Source organism: Hippocampus comes, unplaced genomic scaffold (genome assembly GCF_001891065.2).
Source record: "Hippocampus comes isolate QL1 unplaced genomic scaffold, H_comes_QL1_v1.1 scaffold37, whole genome shotgun sequence".
Lineage (NCBI taxonomy): Eukaryota > Metazoa > Chordata > Actinopteri > Syngnathiformes > Syngnathidae > Hippocampus > Hippocampus comes.
The window spans coordinates 874,358-893,234 of record NW_017805535.1 but is presented as its reverse complement, the minus strand read 5'-3'; the positions used below and the strand labels follow the sequence as shown (position 1 = coordinate 893,234).

The following is an 18,877-nucleotide window of genomic DNA, read 5'->3' as shown; positions in this document are numbered from 1 at the left end:
AGTCCAATTTATTTGAAAATTCCATGGCTCTAGTATAAACCCAATGGCACTGAAGTTGGGACGTTTTGTTTAACATAAGTCAGGGGTGTCAAACTCATTTTTGTCGGGGGCCACATTTTAGTTACTGTTTCCCTTGGAGGGCCGTTACGACTGAAACCATATTAAAAAATCAATAATAACGGTTTATTCAACTATTGTTTAAGTGACTGTAATGAGGGGTTTGGTCAAGAAAATGCTTACAATATGTCTCTTATTTATGACATATGAGAATTTAAAATTTTGGGAGAGATTTTAGTCAGCATCATGGAAGGTGACGTTTGATTTGCCATCGCGGGCCTCATAAAATGATGTGGTGGGCCAGATCTGGCCCCCGGGCCTTGAGTTTGACACCATGACAAGTACAAGCAGAAGTGCGGTTGGGTTTGGGTGTTACCATGAAAAATGTGCATCTATTTTGACTCGTGGCGCTTACCTTCCAAATGTTTCATCACACTTTTGCGTGGATGTGACCTTCTGCATGCACTCAAGTGTTATACCGTATTGTCTCCATACGGGCAGGCGGAGACATCCGCTAACCTCCTCCTGACATCTCAATTCCAATTAAACCGTGAAAAGACGCGGCTTGTTGGAAGCAGCCGGGCGACGGCGTCACATTGAGATTTCATAGTCACTGATGATCTCAAACCAAACTGAACCGTGGACACTCATGGCCCCCTTCAAGACTTAATCATCCAATATCCAGTAGCTCCATTCCCTGTTACAGTTTTACTCTGCTAGATTAGTTGCACATGGACCTTGTTTTATATATTATTTTCATGTTTGAAAAAAAAAATACCTATTTGTTGATGTGTAAGTTTAACAGTATTTTTTTTTTTTTTTTGCAGTGACAATTTCATGCAGTACGGTTGTGTTCTCAAGTGCCAACAAAACCAAATTCAAGTTTCTTTTGCATCAAAATTTACCCTGGGGGTGTGTCAAGGAATATTAGGGCCACACTGAATAATTAAAAAAACAAAGTCAATGTTACAAGCATAAAGTTGTATTTTAACCAGAAAAAAATTGCAATACAACACATTTGGAGAATTAGGCAAACAAATTTGTAACGGTACAAGCATAAAGTCATAACCTAAAGAAAATAAAGTTGACTGTTAGGAGGATGTTTTGTTTCGGTTCACATGGGAGGATTTTGTGCCAATCAGACTTTTTTTCATCAACTAATACAACATACCCATGATTATTATTATTTTTTTTTAGGTCTTGAAAATTACATTACAGGTTAACATTTCGACGTTTTCTCCCAAAAATGACTTCAAATATGCAAGTGTACATATGGACTTTTATACTCACAGCATGACAACTTTTTTCTTGGAAAAAAAAAACTAAAAAAAAATTTAACATGAGATTTTCTTATTTATTTTCTGATATATATTTCTGAAAAAAATATTTGACTATATACTTTCAAGAATAAAGTGATACTGTGAGGAAAAAAATCCATTAAAAAGCAATGATATTGAGTGACTTTGTTCTCATATTAAAACATTTTTCATCCAAAACTTTAGGGAGAGTACGTTTTTCCTCAAAAAATTACTTTATACTTTAACATGACTTCTTTCTCAGAAATAAAGATACAAATGAATGAATGACAACTTTTCTTTTCAGCGTGGCCTTAACACTCATTTGTTAATTGAAGTGGCCAGTCTCCCTTCATTTATTCATTTATTTTTAATGGGCTGTTTTACAGGTGCAGCTGCGTTTCAGGGAATAGATTTGCAGCACTTAGGATGATTTCACCATTCGATACCAGATTTAAATAGTTTTCGTGACTGAGAATACAGTCAACTTCTGTTCAGGGCTTATGTCTGAGTTTCATGTTAATTAGCTTTCCAGGAAGTCTTTGCCTGGACAAAGTCTGCAAATGTCCAACTGAATGAAGAGAAGCACTGTTTTTTGTTGTAGTTTTTTTTTTTGGGGGGGGTCTTTGGACAGTGGAAATTGTGTGAGTCTTAACACACATCGGACCACTGCTCCCCGTCACATTCTAACAACTTCTTTTGTTTGCTTGTGGAAGAGATACAAGACGGCCGCGGCAATTTTTGCCCCCGATCATGTGCATGAGGAAAAACACAGTTCCACTTCAAAAGGGACCACCGAGTACAAATTTTTAGAGGGTTTTTGGACTGAGTCGTTCAGCCTCAGACACAAAACGCAATTCAACTATTGAAGTGACGGTGGGAAATAACAGCTGGATGTCTTCCTCGGATGTACGCGCAACGTGAGCATGCCTTCATGTGGAATTCTTGGGGTAAAGTGTCTTCTTAGCAATGATCCGGATGGTTAACTATTGTGATGGTCTCCCCATGTCAACTGTAATGGACACCGGCAAACACCGCATTGTACACTCGCAGACTAACACCACCTGTGAGCCTGGAACCGCTGTATGTTTTGAGAGTCTGGGATCGGTTGGGGGCTCGACAGCTGACAGCGAAACCGAGAGAGCCAGTGTTAGAAAGAAGGCTATCCGTCAGCAGACACAGCACAGTGAGCCAAATGCAACTGCTCTATTGAAGGAGAGGCCATCTGCGGAAGTAACTATCACTGCCTTAACATTATATTATGGAAATGCCTTCATTCGGGTTCACCTTGAAGCTCGGGGAGTCCACTTCCTACGTTTAAATCTCCGTGTCTGTTTCATTCACAATGTCACGAAGGACGCTTTTGCGGAGCAGTTGGCAACAGAGTGCAGGGAACCGAAAAGAAAATGCAACAGGAAAGCCATTTCCGCTTGACTGAACTCTCTCTACCGGTGGCTCTGGCGCTGGGAGGGGGGGTCTCTCGCCTTCTCTCGCTCTCTGCATGATGCCCTTCAGCTTCTTTACAAAGGCCAAGGCAGATCACTGAAGTCCACGGGGCCGCCTAAGCCAGCATCTGCCTCCAGAAGGGACATGATGACAGCCATGGCCGCCTCATCGTTGCTTGGGCTGCTGGAGCCGGGCTCATCCATGATGTCTATACTCAGGTGGGAGTTGTCGCCTGAAGTGAGGGATGAGAAAGGCCGAACGTGAGCAGAAAGAAGATTTTACAGTGAACAGTCACTAAGATTTTGAAGTGACCCTCCATAAGATTTTGCAGGAGAAAGGAAAGACAGAATTTAGAGTTGCGCGTCTTTAGTCTACTAAATCAGATTGTGCTCCAGCACACCTCATCACTGTTCTGCTATCCTCCTACATGCCCTGTACTACATTATTCTCTGCCACTCCAGACTTCCTAATGCAATGCAACACCACAGTTCCTCTCTGGGTAGCCTGTCAACGGCTTTCTCAAGATTGACAAAACTTGGCTACTTCTGACCTTCTCTGTATGACTCAAGGCAAATATTGCATCTGTCATAGTCTTCTGAGGCAAGAAAGCACACTGTGGCTCACAAATACTCACTTCTGTTGTGTCTTGCACTGATACTGGTTTAATTTTCAATATGAAGTTGTTGAACATTTCACATCTAGATATCAATACAAAAACGATATATTTCCCAGCTCTAATAACTACCAGAACAGCAGCTTGATGACATGATGGCTTCAACAAACATTTAAAAAAATTGGGGTCAAAATTCTGAGATTGATGGAAACGAATGAATTGTTCCGTTTACTGCTTAATTCACAAGAGACATATTTTAAAAAATTGAGCAAAAGTGAGTTGGGACATATGAACTAAAATGGGCGTAAGACTCACTCATGATGGACTGGTTGGAGTAGGGGTAGCCAACGGAATCGGGCCCAGGAAGGATCCCAGTGCTGGCCAGCTCAGGTGTCCCTCCATTGTGAATCTATTAACATGAATGAAAGTATCAGTTACTGTAAGAACACGAGAACAGCTTTGTCATAGCATTGAGCAGGCAAGGAGGCTCACTCATGATTAGTGCACACCTGGACAAAATCAGAGTGAACACCATTTGATTTTGTGGGCTTCATACGTATTTCACAGAAAGGAAACAAATTATGCACATCAAAACAAATGCTCTTTCTAGACTGCACCCCTGTCCCAAGGTGTCCCCCAAGGTTCTACGCTTGGTCCTCTTCTCTTTATCCTCTACCTTCTCGCCCTCTGCCAAATCATTCGTCATCACGGTCTCTGCTTCCACTGCTATGCTGATGATGTCCAGGTGTAGATCTCCACCAAATCCATCACCCCTCTCACTTTTTGATAATAATAATCTCTCTTTCGACCAACACATCACCCAAATCACCAAAATTGCTTTCTTCCACCTCAAAAACATTTCTCGCCTGCATGCCTCACTTTCTCGCTCTAAACCTCATCCATGCCTTCATCACCTCCCGCCTTGACTACTGTAATAGCATTCTCTGAATGTTTAATACATGTTAAAAATACTATTTTCTGCTTTGAGGCAGTCATATTGTTTTGTATATACCGTATTTTCCGCAGTATAGGGCGCACCAAAAAGTCTTCCATTTTCTTAAAAGCTCACAGAGCGCCTTAAAATCCGGTGCATCTTTTGTATGGTCATTACGGTAATACATCGACTCCAAGATGGCTCCTTCCTGGAGACATGCTTCCAATGTTATAATTTGCTGTTGCTTCAGTGAACTGTGTCGCTGCTTTATTAAATAGTTTTTGTTGCAGCTCCGAAATAAGGAGAGCTGTGGTGTTCATTTTTTAAAGCAGTCTCAACAAATACAGGTACGTCTTTGTCTGTCTACGTGCCTTCTTCCGTTCAACTCGAGAGGCGTTCAAGACCGCCTCCGAAAAAACGTAAACTAATGATTACTTCAATGAAACAAAAATTGAAAATAATACATCAAAACTGAAAAGCAAGCGAGGATATCACAAAATAAATTCTATTCCCCCCCCCCTACAGACTTTATATTGTGATTTCATCATTTGTGAATACACAACAAAGGAATAAATAACTACTACTAACATCTGATCGTAGTAGTCATGGCGCTATGATCAAGGAAATGCCAATGCGTTTTACAGAGGCGGTCATGAACGCCTCTCGAGCTGACCGGAAGAAGGCACGGAGATGGACAAAGACGCACCTGTATTTGTTGAAAAAAGGAGAGCTGTGGTTGTGGTTTTATTTTTTTAAACGCAGACTTTATTCATGGTTTTCACAGTCTCAACAAATACAGGTACTGTACCTCTTTGTCCGTCTCAGTGCCTTCTTCCGTTCCACTCGAGAGGCGTTCATGGCCGCCTCCGAAAAACGTAAATTTATTATTACTTCAATGAAACCACGAAGAAAATCAAGCGAGGAAATCACAAAATAAATTCTTTTAGAATTTATTTTGTGATTTCCTCGCTTGATTTTCTGTTTTGATGCATTATTTTCAATTCTCGTAGTTTCATTTAAGTTCAGTAATAGTTAATTTACATTTTTCAGAGGCGGTCATGAACGCCTCTCAAGTTGAACAGACGCCTCTCGAGTTGAATGGAAGGAGCGTAGCACCATCGAGTGGAGGCATTGTAATTGCGCCTTATAATGTGACGCGTCCAATGTATGAAAAAAATTTACAAAATAGCCATTCATTGAAGGTGCGCCTCATAATCCAGTGCGTCTTTTCGTGCGGAAAATACGGTAAATTATACCTCAGAGTGTAGTGGTACCTTATACACCAGCGGTCCCCAACCTTTTTTGCCCCATGGACCGTTTTAATTTCAGACAATATTTTCAGGGACTGTCCTCACAACAAGGCTCCTCTTCTGGCGCCTGGCTGGGCCTTTTCCCCTTGCCAAAGACGTTTGTTTTTTACTCATTTTGCTAGCTCCTGGGTTTCATTTTAGCGGTAATCCTGACCGAGAAGCGTGCCTTGACCCGCGTCAAGAATGACATACTGTAGACGGATGTAACAGAGAATCCGGTAATTTTCCAAAATAAAATATCTTTCAGATTCCAAAATGAATAGAACGGAAGTAATGTAAGTTATTCATTCTTTCTGTGCGGCCCGGTACCAAATGACCCGCGGACCGGTAACGGTTCGCAGCCCAGGGGCTGGGGACCACTGTTATACACTATAAATGAATGCATACTGACAGAGAACCACAGCTGCTGCACTGATTATTGTGGCCAATAAGTAATTCACTAATTTAGGGCACTTTTGGGAGGAAATTTGTACTTTTAATAGAGTGACAACTAACAATTTCTCTGTGATTCAACAGAGACATAATAAGCCTGCTTGCATGGAGGACTTCAGAAATTGGGAGAATATTTACTGTTGAGCAGTTCAAAGTCAGAGGATTTGGACAATTTCTAGTAGGTCTCAAAATGATGACTCTGTTATCAAAAATGAATGATTATCAATGTATTTGATAAATGAATAGTTGCTGAATAATCAGTTAATCCTTTAAGCTCTAAACTTTGATGTTTAATCATATTATCAATAGTAGACAAGGCCAGTTACTCACCATTTTTCCCAATACAGTAGGATTTTATGCACATTTGCGGTAATCTCACCTCCCCAAACAGTGGTTTATTTTTCTTGATTTATTAGATGAGAAGATAACTGTGACAACTATACATGCTTTTCATGAAAACCCTGAATGGATGGAGTTTTTGCATGGAGACTAGTCGCTGATTAAAGAAGCATTCATACAGTAATTGAATCTACACTTAATGTCTGCATTTTTGTTCATATGAATGGCCCATAATGGGTTTAACAGGAATAACGGGCTAATGATCTACATCATCTTGTTTATGTGTATGCAATTTTCAAGATTTTCTTTTCCAGTAGATCATGTCTGTGTGTGCGTGTGCACCCGCGTTACCTTCTTTCCCCCAGGAGAGCAGGTATCCGGTGGAGGGGTACTGGTGATGTTCAACGGGCTAGAACCGCAGCTGGATGGGGAGGAGCCTCGGATCCTACAATCAAAACGGAGAATTATTTCTCAAAAGAAAGAAAACAGGAACGGAATCGGAAAAGAGCAAATAAATCTTCCCAAACACCACATCTGGAATCTGCCTACCACTCAAAGGGAAAAGCAGCTTCATTGTGCTGGCAGGATGAATTACTCTACCATACGCACTATAATTAAAGTGGAACAAAACCCACAATAATAATAATAATAACAACAACAACAATAACAATAATTATATATTAAATTAAAATTACAGTGCCATGAAAAAGCACTGTATTTTTGTCGCCATAATGGTTTGCTTGGTCCTGCGACTCGTTGCTGGAAAAAAGTTTTACTGTAGTTTTTTTTGTTTTTGTTTTTTTGACTGAGAAATTTCCTTGCGTCCCAAAAATGCACATTATTTGGAACTGTGCGTCTGGCGGGAAAATTATGCATCTAGGACGCGGGACGCAGAGCTAACGAGATGGCTGGAGCAGTCAGCCATTGCCATTGGTGGCCACCTTCTTTATAGGGAAGGTGGCAGCAATGCAACAGAAGTATTTGCCAACCGCCAAAATAAAGTCGAATAAATGGAGGCAGGAGACGAAAGATGGTCATGGAAGGGAATGTGTTACGTATAGCTACAGCTGGGCAACTATGGAAAAAAAAAAAAGAATCACAATTATTTCAATGATTATTCATTGATCAATGGTTATTCGTTGATCTCAAAACTTAAAAAGCATTTATTCTACTAATAAAACTACTCAAAACATATAGCTTCATGCCCATTCATCCCTGCATGTTGAACACTATTCTTTTTGTCAAGTACAAAATGACTTTATAAGTCTTGCATTTTTATTCTGTTACATCCACACCGTTGGTGCCTTGCGTCTTTGCACACATTACCCTCATCTCTGTTATTTTCAAAGGTCTTGGGACTTAACGGAACCAGGGATCTCAGGGATTGTATTTCATGTCATATAATATAATATAATATAATATAATATAATATAATATAATATAATATAATATGCGATTGGCTGGCAATCAGTTCACAAAACGAATGCGCTTTATAAGCCGGTATGTCTCATGTATGTTTTTTTTTTTTTTAATAGACATCGCGCCTAATAATACGGTGCGCCTTATGGTCCGTACATTTAAGTTGTAGACGGCCATGTTGTGCAATTCACATGAGTCCTTGCAGCTCCGAGGTGCCTTGCATCATCAGTGCACAAGCCGCGAATGAGCACAATTTGGCTGGCTCACCACTTGTACTTTGGCTCTTTTTGGGGGGGCGTTATGCATTATAGTCCACTTTGTCCTGCTTTTTAAATCTGTTGCAAAAATATTAAATTAGCCCACTAATATTTACCACCAAGTACTTTTGTGTATTAATGTTCAGCATCATCTAATTTAAAGAGCTTGAATTTGAAAAAGTGGCAAAAAAAATCCTGACTCAATTCTGACAAACTCTGCCTCATATTATTTATGGTACAAATCTCAACAACAGTAGGTTTGTTTTATAATGTGCATCTATGTGCAGGCAAACTGACGTTTGCTTTCAGATGAAACGTTAGGTTTGATAGGAAAAAAATTATTGTTTTCATTGCTGCAAACAGAGGGATAGGTACACTCTGACAATGTATTTAATTAAACATTATTTTTGTGTTATTCGTTGCTCTTTTAACTCTCAAATTATACACAAATTTTGGAATGTATTTGTATTATTTGTGTATTTAAAGACTCAAAATGAAATGCCAGAAACGCTGTCAAAACATACCTATGGAATATTTCAGTAGTTTATTTCTATTTCTTTCAGATTTCACTTATTGGATGATGAGACACTGCCACCCTGAGTCGCTCTGTGAAGATTTTTCAGCACAGCATCAATATGCTCTTACCTTTGGATCTCCATCACTTCCTCTGCGATCATTCTTCCAATTTTTCCTGCTCCTGCTCGAGTGCCACCGGGAATGCCAGGCACCGTCTGCAATGCCCGTCTCCCTCCACCTACTTGTCAAAAGTAACACAGAAGCAGAGGGTTCAAAGGCAAGTCAGGGGTCAGTAATGCTTGACAGTGGCAAGGGCTGCAGTTTATGTTGGCAGCATGTTAAGTTTACCGTCTGAAGGGAGAACACTGTCCATACTCTGTGGGGAGGCAGCAGATTGAGTGTATTCTGAACCTTCCATCATAGGACACCTAGAGAGAGAGACAACCATGTGGAAATGATCTCTTTCAAAACAGGATTTTCCGACATCCTGCATTTTTGCCCTCTGCCACTTACGACACAACCGTGTTCGTGGAGACAATGTATTCCACTTCCTTGGTCCAGGGGTTCATAAAGCTGAACCATCGGCTCCTCAGTGTGATGAAAGAGCCATCTTTGATCTTGAATTTGTAACAGTTCGTGTTAATCTTCTCTCTCATCTGCAGCACTACAACAGTAAACAGAAGAAACAAATGAATTGATTTTTCTCTCTCGCTTTGTTATTTTACACTTTGATGCTCAACAGTGGTACATACAGTGCTTCAAAAAAATGAGTAAAGCCGAATAGATTTGTTTGATGACTTTACTTTCCTTTCATAGTCTCCTCTACGGCACACTTGAATGCAAATTACATTTGTCAATTTGCACACAAAAATGTTACGATCATAATCAAGATTCAGAAATTTTTCTTTGTTCAGGGAGAAATGAGACAATCATCTAATGTCAAAGTAAGAATCATCCTTTTAAAATAGCACAACTCGTTACAATTTAACCTTTACCTTCAAATTTAGAGACACTTTTTTTTTGGGTCTGACTAAAAGTCCTACTTAGATGAATTGAGATGGCAGCGATAGCTGCAGTCAAAAGTTATATATGTATAGAATTATTTCCAGCACACTTCATTATTGTCCTCTGGTGTTAAAAACTTTTCAGGTTGATTTGAGTTCAACAGACCAAGGCCTTTACAAATACCTTGTCTGTGGCACTCTGCCAGATGGCCGATGTCTTCCTGGTGAAAATACTCATAGAAGGATGTTCCAAGCAGCTCCTGCGGTAGGTAGGCTAGAATGGCTGTTGCTCTAAACAAACAAAAAAACAAAAGAGCTTAGTCTTGATTTAGTACCCAGAGCTAATTATAATAATCAAAAAATAATGAGTGATGGGTAATGCCAAATCTTAATGGCAGTGTTTAGCTTTCTCTAAGGTGAAGGAACTGACAATCAGTGTGGTTGGCAGACAAAATGATTCTGTCCACTTGAGTTGATTGAGCCAGGGAGCACCAAGCTTGTGAGACACGGCACTCCGTTAACATATACACACATCTGCCTAGCTCCTTTGCACAATATCATCTTATTGTAAGTATAACTCACTCGAAGGCCAAATATATCTGACCGACACGATAGGTCAGGCATCACTAGCCAAATTGGCAGGTACGTTTTTAATCAACACCTGCCAAAATGAATATTAATCAGTATTTGGCAGGATGGCGAGTGTTAATTTAGAACCCTCCCGGATTATCAAAATAGTTAGAGTAATTTGATAATCGATTAGCTCTCGACTAATTGATTAATTTTGACATCTTTTGTGTAGACAGATGTGTTTAACATGCCTGCAAGAATACCCCTGCTCAGGAGCCTGCATGACTTCCTGCCCTACCTTCCTAAAGCAAAGCCTCCGCTGGATTTTAATTTTGAAAGAAAATGTTTGGGTACAACTGGCAGCTCATCCCAAACAAAACAGGTTTTGTGATCCATTCAACAATAATAATTGAGCTCAATAGGGACATTTTGTTTTGAAAGTAGTGACAAATCAACTATGAAGACTGCAAAAGTTTGATCGAATGATTTCCTTTGTGTCGGCTCACCTCTGGTCAACGAAGACAAATTTGCCATCAATGGCATGCCGGGAAACATACTCGGTGGGCTTCACTCTGATGTCTGCCAAGCTAGGCTGGGGGACAATATGCGGGTGTAGTCGACCAATGGCCACCAGGCAGCTCAAGTTGCACCCTTCGTTGTCAGGCTCGTTGTCTTCATCAAGACCCATCTTTGTGGGCGGCCAACTTTTTAGGTATCCTGTGCTATGGATCGTGCAGAAGCTCTTGCGATCAGCTGTGATGAGAATACAACAGGTAAATGCAAGAGTTAGAGTTTGCGCATGGATATATTCAAATAAATTATGTTCTTTGAAAACGAATATTTTATAGGTTCTGCTTTACTGCATAAGAGCAGTCGGTGTGGTTAAGTATGATGCGCGGCTTTTGCCATCACTTTGGACTTAGCAATGCACAGAACGCCATGGACGGACCCATTCATCGAGTATGTACTATGACAACTCAAGGACGGGACACTGTAATATAGTGTAGAAAAAGCACTATAAAAGTGCACTTCATTTTCCATCACCATAAAATTGGATGTCATTTTTTTTAGACTATCGATGATGATGATGTTTTTCAGCAAAAGTACAATTAGCAGAGATGAAAGTGGACTTTTCTGAAAATCCCGGAAAAAAAAAAAAAAAAATATATATATCGCACTTGGCCGATCACGCATGAATTAGTTTACGCAAAACGCTATTCAAATACTCGACATTCAATGATTAATGTGTGCACACGTGTACCCTTTGTGGCTTCCGTTCGGGCCGAAATTTCAAAATCTCCAAGATATGGCGAGGCCATGAGAATGCGAGGTGAGGGTATTACTGTTGCGGCGACGCCACTCAAGCTAAGCGAGTCTTAGCAGCAGATAGTCCGCTGCTCTCTGCTGTGCGTGCTTCAGCGCGAACATGTACGCAAGCGCGTCTTTTGATTTCAACCAATCAGTGCCGACGCAAATGACGTCACACAGGACAACAGCTAAACTAAGTTAGCCGAGACGACACTCGAAGTCGGACGGACACGATTTTCTGCCAATCTGTGTTTTTCCCTTTTTGGCCAAATATATTATTTACGACAACTGTCTTGTCCACGGCGTCTTTTATTCGTTCCACTTGGGTTTAGCAGGTGTGTTTATAAAGAGACGAAAATTGTTTGGGGACGATCCCCCACGTTCTAGTTGAGATGGTATAACCCAAGAGGCAAAATGGCGCTTGCTACTGTTGTTGCGAGTTGCCATTTGTTCTACTAAACCATTAGTCAAACGCCATCATGTCTTCTGTCGTTATTACACATACAAAAATCTCTTTACTGTTACTCGTGTTAGTGCCTCAATATGGCTACGGTCATGAAAGCAATACAACAAACTCAAACGCGTCTTCGTTCAATGTTGTCAACTAATATCCGGATTCATTTTATGCAAATTTTCCTCAATTCTCCGAAGAAATTTTCATAAAAATTTGAAAAACCCGGAATTCCGGGAAAATCCGGAGGACTTTCATCTCTGATTAGGAATCCACAATTAGGATTTGGTTGTTAAATGGTTCACGAACAGCAATCGGGGATTTGGGGGTATGAGTCCAGCCCCCAAGGCCTACATATGACAACAACAATCATGTCACTCAATAGCAACTCGTGGGTGCAAGGGAAGGCCCAGTCAATGATGCGCCGTCACATCGGTTTCAAATATTGCGCCTTAGATTAAAATTAACCAGGGAGTGGGAACACCAGAGCAGATCAAATTTTATAATACTGTTCTGTTATCCAATCAATACCTCACAATGGACTGTCTGAGGTACACATTAAGATGATGTTTTCCATGTACCATTCTGCACTACATTTCTTTTGTGTTCCTATTTTTTTTCCATTAAATACATATGCACTTAAGGAGGCCGACTTCCTTTGTTGTGTAATGCTGTTGGGTAAGTGAAGTGTGAGTCCTGGCTATAACAAGGATGTGGCCTTTTAAAAATAGAAAGGGGAACAAAGACAGCAAGAGCTTTCACAAAGTGCCAGCTAAAATTAGTGTATATCAAGATGATGATAAGAAATGGAACCTCTATCTATCCCAGGGCAGAATAATGACGAGATAAAATTGTTTGAAACACAGTACCTTTTTTCTTTGAGCAGGTTGAGGGAAAGTCTTTATCCTCGACTTTGACAGACGGCCTGTTGCACTTCATCCGACAGAAAAATGACCGTCTGGCACCAGAGCAAAGTCTAGATGGCCCAGGCGTGATGTCCGTCTTCACCGGAAGACCAGCTACCAAAAACAAACTAAAGGTTAGGTGAGCATTCAACTATTTTTTATACCATTGCAATCAAAATTAAGTCTGTAAATTTTGAGAATTGTGAAAATGAATCGTGTTAACCTTAGCATTAAAACCTTTTTCAATACTAGGGTACTCCAAATATTCTACTTTGCTTATTTCATCATAAAATGTACCGAAACACAATGCCGTGGAGAAGTTTCTCCAAATCAACCTGATCTATTCTTAAAGGGTGACTGTCCTACAATTAGGCCGCCTTCATGAATCAACTAGTCAAAGATAGTGAGACAACGCAATGATGACATAATGAAGCACATTGAACATTATGTTCAATGTGCTTCAAAACTCAAGTTTTGCTGGCTTAACCAATACAAACCTAAGCTATTCATGCAGAATAAGGACGGAGTCTTGCCATGAATAATGAAAATTATGTGAAGAGTGAAATGGCCTTCCGCATGTATAAAAAATATACAAGAGAGTCAATAATTGATGTCCCATTCAAAGGGGATTGTATTCTGTTTTGATGCCATGACATGAAGCATGGCGTTGGTGCTTTTGGTCCTCTCTGTTGAACATGAACCATGTTACATCAATTACTGCATTCAGTTTATTACACAACACAAACCAGTCACATGAGGCTCATCAGTATTCGTTTGCGCACGAGCCAATATGAAACAAACTGTGGCAACATCACACATTGGGAAACAAATGTACCCAAACAAAATTAAGCTACAAACTAAGCATTTGGCATTTACACTAAATAATAAATGTTGGGGAATACAGACAACTTATAACAGCTAAGTAGACCGCATGGGCTATAGTAGCTGTATCAGGAGAGAAGCTGAGACATACTTTCACTTTATACTTTATATGCATACATACATATACACAAGCGCGCACACACTCACATGCGCACGTGCACGCGCACACACACACACACACACACACACACACACACACACACGGAGAACAATTGAGAGGTTCCTCAAAACGTAGTGAGCGGATATTGACTTACTTTTAGCATCAATGAGCCTTTCACGGGGGGCTGTATCCGAAGAAGACAGCTGTTCTTTGACCTTGGCGATGTCCTTGGGATGTAAGTAGTCAAAGAGACTCTGACCTATGAGGTCATTCTGGAAAGAAGAAAGCAACACAAAAATGTCATTTGTGGCACGTGGTCATTACTTCCACTCACACTGCGTGCCTTACAATGTGTTACTGTAGCTCTATTGAATAGCTATACACCCACACTACTAAGCATGGTAGAATGCCAAACACGACCAATAGAGTTCAAATGATTTTGTATTTCTACAGGTAGGTAAGATATATGATGAGCACACACACACAAGTTTTTTTTTTTTTTTTTTTTTTTTTTTTATGGTATAGTGCACACACTCAATGCATACCTGGCTGTAGTTTAGAATCTTGTAAACCGATTCCGAAACAAAAAGAATCTTTCCTCGATCACATCCAACCACAAACAGGAAGCCATCAGCAGCCTGCATTATGAAACAGATAATTCATGAAAATAAATATTTAGATTTTGGAAACAGTTCAGGATACGGTGCTTAAAAACATGAGAACAACAAACAGTTTTTTTAACCAAGAAAACCTTCACCTCCCTTAAAGGATCAATATTTTTGATGGCATAAAACAAATTACTCCTTCTCGTGGACTTCTGATTGCAGGCCATTTTGGTTCTTGTTTGTTTTTCTATTTTTGTCTAAATTTCTTAGATGGGATAAGTGTGTGTCTCGATGTACATGTGTAAGTAAATGACCAAGAATTCAATATTCCACATTACAACTAAAACTAAACAAAGACAAAGGTGGATGGGCAGTTCGTAATTAAAACAATATTTTGTGTAACTGTGTAATCTGATCTGTTGGTGTACTCCGTGATACAGTATAAATGGAAGAATAATGAAGTTTCAACATTAGCATGTCCAATTCAAACAAGTATTGGAGAAAGGAAGATTACAATGGTGATCCAGCGATAACCTACACACTACAATATGGTATGTGATGTTGAAACAATTAAAAATAGGGCAGAAAATTGAATTATTAAAATGGAGTTCATTTGATACATTTACACAGAGGAAATTTGATGAGGACTTCAAAATTTATTCAGCAGAGGACAAAAGAAATTACCATATTTTCCACACTAAAAGGCATACTGGATTATGAGGCGCACCTTCAATGAATGGCCTATTTTGTAATTTCTTTTCATATTTTGGGCGCACCGCATTATAAGACGCAATCTACAACGTATCCACTAGATGGAGCTACGCTCAAGCAAACACCAACAGAACGATCAGATGTCAGTAAAACATATTTAATAAAACAGCGACACAGTTCACTTAACCAACAGAAAGTTATAACATTGACTCGTTAACGTTGAACTCTCTTGCCGCTGCTCTATTTCCGTGTTCAACTGCGTAACCGATCGCCTTAAGTTTGAACTCTGTGTTGTCAGCATGTCTCGAGCAATGAGCCATTTTGGGGTCGAAATATTACCGTAATGACCATACACAAGGCTCATCGGATTTTAAGGCGCGCTGTGAGCTTTTAAGAAAATGTAAGGCTTTTACATGTGCCTTTTAGTGTGGAAAATACCGTACTTATTGTCCTCTCATCATTAACCTCAAAGAGGCCTATTTTGCAATCTCTGTAAGTAGCTGTTCGGATCTAGCCCTGCTTAGCAGTCCCATCAAAAAAGATAAGAGCGCATTTGCGGTGACTGACAATTTGAGAGATTGTTGAACCCTTGACTTTGTAAAACCACGGAAAACCATCAAAGCGGTAGTCAGCTCATGCCTACCATCAATTCTACACGGTCCACACCCTTCACTGTGCATCCGCAAACACTCACGCAACTGCATATAAAAAGTTCCTTCACTGTGTCGCACTCACCCTTAGTATCAAATGTTTCAGCTCATCATCAGAAAGGAAGGAAGGCTTGTAGTTGGCCTCTGTATATGGATTTGCTGCTCCTGCATGCAACAGTAAACAGTTATTACAAAGCAGAAGAAATAATTAGGGTCAGAGAAGCGACCGCTGCGAGGTCCCTATTGTTTCTCTAGAAATAAGTATTAAATTATCATAATTTTTAATCATTATCGTCAACATTATCATTATTTTCAAACTTTGCGGACACATAACCTGGTAAGAGCCAGATTTATATGCGAATCACTCAAAGGAGTTCTCCACATCGTGAATCTGGGACTGCTCCAATGTTATCGGCTTGAGAAAAGCTGGAAATTTGGTTGCTGTTGCTTTGTGATTGGGTGGTACAGCTTGATGCAAATCGGCGGGCTCGGGACAAAACGGATTGGGGCGGTTTTGTGAATTCATAAATACTGCGAGAATTCAGCTTGAAAGAAAGGTTAGACACACTGGGCTCTGTGAAAAAAGATTTCTCACACGATTACAAGAAAATGGGTTTGCAGCATCCCGTGAAGAGGTTTAACAGAGCCTCAGTATGTTTGACAATTTAGAAATGTTTTTATTAAATATCATTTCGCTCCCTGGCCAACTAATTTTAGTTTTGATACTTGGCTGTAATCTAACTAACACTAATAGTCGCAGCAATGTGAAAGCTAACAGGCAGCGAGGGGAAAAAAGGTTAATCAAAAATTGCTCTCTTGGGTAATTATTCTGACTAAAACACTAAACACTTTTGGCATCACACATCATCCAGAACTTAATTTAAAATGAATAATAATCATAATGATAATAATAATCTGTATTAACACATCCATTTTTAAAAAGTTCTCTATCGGGTTTGTCTTGACAAACAAGAATTTATTGCTTGTACATACAGTATATTGTGCATAGTGTTAACGGCAAATTATGGCAGCTACGTTGTACAACAATCAGTAGAGAGTGATGTAGTCCATTCTAACCTCTGAGTGTCTTCATGTGCTGAACAGCCATGCGAAGAACTGTCAGCTTGTCTAGTTTACGGGACATGGCATTACAGGTGGGCACCAGTGACGCCAGCTCATCAATAAAGCTGTTCATCTTGTCCCTTCGACGCTTCTCAATTTGGCTGTGAGCCTCTCTGTCAAGAGGCAAAGATGACATTTCAGTGTAGACATTCACGCATTCTGTGCATTACCTGTTCAACATAAGACAAACTGGAGACATAATTCACACAATCCTTCTTATCCATCATGTCGTAAAAGAGGTACAACAATGAATCGATCAATTGACAACTGATTGAATATCAGACGAACTTTTACACAACCATAATTACCTGTTCAGCTTTACACTAACAAATTTTAAAAGCTGTACAAACACAGGCTCTAATCAGGCAAAATGACAATAAATATAGGCAGAAAAGGAAAGTGCAACTGTACAGAGAAAGAAAAAAAACTAAAGATACCTGGCATTCTTTATGCGGCCTGGTTGGTCACTGAAAAAAAGGAAAATATTTACGGTGGAAAAAAAGATCAAATAAATATTCTCCAAGAGTTGAGGTTCTTTGCCAAATGAAAATGTGACACCATCTATTTGAAGAGGGTTTGTAACAGCACTCAATCTTGTGCAACATACTTCCAGAGATTTTGACAGTCCAACTTACGTATTTTCACGACTATAAGGCGCCATTAAAAGTCTTAAATTTTCTCCAAAATGGACAGGACGCCTTATAATGCGGTGCGTGTTATGTATGCGCCGAGTTCCAAAGCCTGACTGGGAGCGCCTCTGGCCGACACGCTGTTTATATAGAGAAAAGGTGGACGTGAGTGACGACAGGCATGTGGAAGTCGGCCAATGAGTGAAGGGTGGGCGTGTAAGAGGACGCTAAAGGCACATCCCTAGCAGGTACCAGTCGCCAATGAGTGAAGGGTGGGCGTGTAAGAGGACGCTAAAGGTACACCCCTAGCAGGTACCAGTCGCGTGAGTACATTGTAAAATGGATAAATAAAGTACAACCGAACTCAGATTTGCTTCCGTTGCCTTTTTAAAAACGTGTTTTTAGCGTGTGTCCGTATGTCTTAGCTGCTACCGTATGCTTTAAGCTAACATACCTGGTATGTTTTAGCGTGAATGCATGCTCCTGAATGCTTCAAGCTAACGTGTTTTTAGCGTGCGTGCATACATGCCGTATGTTTAAACTGGCGTATGTTTTACCATGCCTGGCTGCGCCCAATAACACAGTGCGTTTTGTGAATGTGTCAAATACAGAAATAGCACCCGTTACTGAGACTGCGCCCAACAATACGGTGCGCCGAATGGTCGTGAAAATACGGTAGTTATTTACTGTTTTTATGATCGTAATCGGCACCCGTACCTGACACTATGCCTTTTAATATTGTGCGCCGTATGATCGTGAAAATAGGGTACATACGATCAAACATTTATGTACAATGAACAGGTTAAAAGGTTAAAGAAATTGGTTAAAAACAGCATATATTTTCACATACAGTATTACACATAACTACCTATTCATACACCTGTATGTAGGACAGCAAGCAGTAGTTCTTGCTTTAGTGAATCAGTTTCAAAAACTTAAAAAAGGACTCTCTATTGTGCTTAAATTATAAGAGTAATTGCTTTTAATGTTTTGATGATATGATCTAAGTTTAATGTACACAGTGAATTACACTGAAGCCCGATTTAGGAAAAACAAATAAATAAATAAATAAAACACGAATCCAATCACAATTTCTGTCATAAAAGGCAGAATTCAATCTTTTCCTGAAATGGTACAGCCCTACTACAACCTAATAAAAATTTCCTCACCATATACCTCTTTGAAATAATTTATCAAAAGCACAACTAAATAATAACTTTATTCTGCCTATGTTTTCAGCTGGAACAGATTGAAGCAATAATAATAATAATAATAATAAGAATAATAATACATAATACAGAGATGAAAGTGGACTTTCCTGA

At 39.8% G+C, this 18,877-nt stretch overlaps 1 protein-coding gene and 1 long non-coding RNA gene across 3 annotated transcripts in view; both read right to left on the bottom strand.

The window, feature by feature from the left end:
* LOC109520779 (uncharacterized) lies at window positions 1-1,428 on the bottom strand. The gene is made up of 2 exons (XR_002169234.1): window positions 403-1,428; window positions 1-93 (listed from the first exon to the last, which is right to left on the bottom strand). It is a non-coding gene; the product is annotated as an uncharacterized LOC109520779 (long non-coding RNA).
* Window positions 1,429-1,977: 549 nt separating this feature from the next.
* bmal1a (basic helix-loop-helix ARNT like 1a) overlaps window positions 1,978-18,877 on the bottom strand; it is a 35,668-nt gene continuing 18,768 nt past the window's right edge. Inside the window, exons 7-20 of one of the 2 annotated variants that reach the window (XM_019878224.1) lie at window positions 17,364-17,393; window positions 16,882-17,039; window positions 15,890-15,969; window positions 14,384-14,476; window positions 13,993-14,110; window positions 12,821-12,970; window positions 10,699-10,945; window positions 9,807-9,913; window positions 9,132-9,282; window positions 8,967-9,046; window positions 8,748-8,859; window positions 6,778-6,871; window positions 3,727-3,820; window positions 1,978-3,030 (exon numbers count right to left, since the gene is read on the bottom strand). In XM_019878224.1, coding sequence (XP_019733783.1) covers window positions 2,873-3,030; window positions 3,727-3,820; window positions 6,778-6,871; window positions 8,748-8,859; window positions 8,967-9,046; window positions 9,132-9,282; window positions 9,807-9,913; window positions 10,699-10,945; window positions 12,821-12,970; window positions 13,993-14,110; window positions 14,384-14,476; window positions 15,890-15,969; window positions 16,882-17,039; window positions 17,364-17,393 — 1,672 coding nt within the window. In that variant the 3' untranslated portion in view covers window positions 1,978-2,872. The remainder of the gene's footprint in view (window positions 3,031-3,726; window positions 3,821-6,777; window positions 6,872-8,747; window positions 8,860-8,966; window positions 9,047-9,131; window positions 9,283-9,806; window positions 9,914-10,698; window positions 10,946-12,820; window positions 12,971-13,992; window positions 14,111-14,383; window positions 14,477-15,889; window positions 15,970-16,881; window positions 17,040-17,363; window positions 17,394-18,877) is intronic. The other variant, XM_019878225.1, reaches the window with a different exon arrangement.